General features: G+C 55.5%; 1 protein-coding gene across 1 annotated transcript in view; it reads right to left on the bottom strand.

The window, feature by feature from the left end:
* Positions 1–1,337: 1,337 nt before the first annotated feature.
* Positions 1,338–2,484, bottom strand: part of LOC103810836 (la-related protein 4-like) — a gene marked incomplete at both ends in the record, with an annotated part of 2,803 nt that continues 1,656 nt past the window's right edge. Inside the window, 3 exon segments of the mRNA XM_009083758.1 lie at positions 1,338–1,438; positions 1,441–1,708; positions 1,857–2,043. Of these exon segments, the coding sequence (XP_009082006.1) occupies positions 1,338–1,438; positions 1,441–1,708; positions 1,857–2,043 (556 nt within the window).

The following is a 2,484-nucleotide window of genomic DNA, read 5'->3' on the forward strand; positions in this document are numbered from 1 at the left end:
CCCCCTAAGCTTTATACAGAACTTTGAACCCTGGCATGCTGATTTTGGCAGATTAATGCACTGAATGTTCCTATTTCGGGCGTTACCATAATCACCCCAAACTTAACCACTTCCTGCACTATAGTGTTGCAAATGTAATCAGCACAGAGCGAGGGGAGGTGCCACCACCTCTCCAGCAGCTCCTCCGAACACCAGGGGGTTCACTCTTCACCTTTACTTCCACTTGCAAAACAAAGTCAGTTGCTACTACATCAGCTGTAAACGAGTTCCCAGGACACACAGACCCTGATTTCTGGGACACAGCAGCCAAGAGCCTGTTCCAGAGGCAGCACACAGCTCTGGGGAGCTGCCAGGTGCCTGAGGTGGCACTGAGTGGCACCTGGAGATGGTGCTGAGTGCCCACAGCTCCCAGCTGGGAGGCTCAGAGCGGTGCAGCCTGGCTGTCCTGCCCTGGGGCTGCGACAACGACAGCTCAGGTCTGTCACAAAGAAACCAGGGCGAGCAACGAGCCAGGAAAAGAAAGAAACAACAAACAAAACCCCAAACCTAAGCGTCCACCCTCGAAAGGAGGCGAGGAAAACAGGCAACCCAAAGATCCTGAACTGCTCCTCCTCCTCGGCGCGCCCACGAGCCCAGGTGTGCTGCCCACGCTCCCACCTACAGTCCTGCACAGGCCACACTTTGCAAAGCTTTCTGAGTGAATCATTAGTAAGGTCAAGAGACTCTACTTCAAGCTGGAAACACAAGGTTTACTACAGTAGTACATTCAGTTTCATCACCAGTGACTAAGTGATGCCGACAGTATCCGGCTGCACTCGCTGCACGCGCCGCCCCGGGGGCTCTGCCGGGCAAGGCCATCCATGGCACACACCATCCCACAAAGCCAAATGTTAAATAGGTTAAAAAAAGTTCTACATTTTACAGAAATGCTCTTTTTCTTTTTCTTGTCGTTTTTCCAAAAATAATATTCTCTTATCCTTTTTTCTTCCTCCTAGGCCGAGGGAACGGGTTAATTTTGTCAACTCAACCTTTCGCTTCGTCGAAACGCTACTTCCGCAACCCCAAAACTGATTTCAAGCAGGAAAAAAAACCCCTCTGCAAATTAAAAACGAAAATACAAAAATTATAACCTCTATTATTTATAGTGATTGGAAATCCTCCAGCATTTGCGAAATCACTTTGAGAGATGAATTTCGGGACCCTCCGCGACTTCTCCACGCAAGCCACGCTCCAAGTTCAGAACTGCCCTGCACGAATCCTTTCCTTCCACAAGTCTCTGCTGCTCCTCAGTCCACAGCTCCAGCTCCACACGGACTCGTTGGCTGCCCAAGCATTACTTTGGTGACCGCGGCGGCACGTACTGCTCCTTGCCCGCGCGTCGAGGCGCTCCCTGAGGAGAGGATCTGCGTCCCAACTGGCGCCTCTGTTCCCTGATTTTCCCGGCGGCTCCCCTGGGAGCTGCAGTGCCACGGAACCCGGAGTAATCCTTCATTCTCCCTTCCACCTTCTCTGGAGGAGCCTTCTCCAGGGGTTTCTCCACGGCCTTCTCCAGGGTTTTCTCCGCGGCCTTCTCCGCCGTACCGTTTTCTTCGCCCTTGGCCGGGGGAACGATGTTGGCGCGATGCTCCCTCAGGGGCTGCACGGGCACCGGCGCCGGCTCCTTCGGGGGCTTCTGGCAAACCTCGGCGTAACTGAGCTTGCGTGGCTCCTTGGGACCGAGGGGAGAGCAAGGTTTACCCCAGAACCTCCTTCGGCCCAGCCCAGGCACCGAGTCGTGCCACGACGGCAGGAGCCCGCGTAAGCGTTCCTGGCCCGGCCCCGGCGCCACCCCCAGCGAAAACTGCCCTGGGCCTTACCTGCGTCGACAGAGCAGGAGCTGCACCTGCTTGAGCAGAGGGTGAGGAGCTGTTTGTCCTCGGTGGCTTGGCAGCGCTGACGGGAGACGCGGAGGCCGGAGGGGAAGCCTGGCTGGCCACGTCCTTCTGGGCACACACTTCTTCTGCTTTGCTCTCTGGCTGAACTGGGCTGTTCGAGCAAGAACAACTCAACGTTAAAACCTCCTGACACACAGATTTCAGGGATTGTTTCCCTTCTCAGGGAACAGGACGGCACAGCCATTCCCACCACCATCGCTATTTCCACCGTGGCCTCTGCAGAACGTGCCTAGCATGGATGGAGAAACAAACATCAGTGCCCCAGTGCTGGACACTGGTGAGAGACTTTGCTAGACCATGCAAACGAGGCAGCAGTGCCCTGGAGCCAGGGGGACACTGTCCTAGGGTGCCCCAAGCCTAGTGAGGGAGGGGACTGTCCCCACTGCTCTGTGCTGGGGCTTCATCTCAAGTGCTGGGGGCAGTCTGGGGCACCACAACGTAAGAAAAATATAAAGCTGTTGGAGAGTGTCCAAAGGAGGGACACAGGGGAGGTTTGGGCTGGATATCAGGAGAAGGTCCTTTCCCCAGAGGTGTTTGGGCACTGGGACAG

This window comes from Acanthisitta chloris, unplaced genomic scaffold (assembly GCF_000695815.1).
Source record: "Acanthisitta chloris isolate BGI_N310 unplaced genomic scaffold, ASM69581v1 scaffold41121, whole genome shotgun sequence".
In the NCBI taxonomy this organism is placed as follows: domain Eukaryota; kingdom Metazoa; phylum Chordata; class Aves; order Passeriformes; family Acanthisittidae; genus Acanthisitta; species Acanthisitta chloris.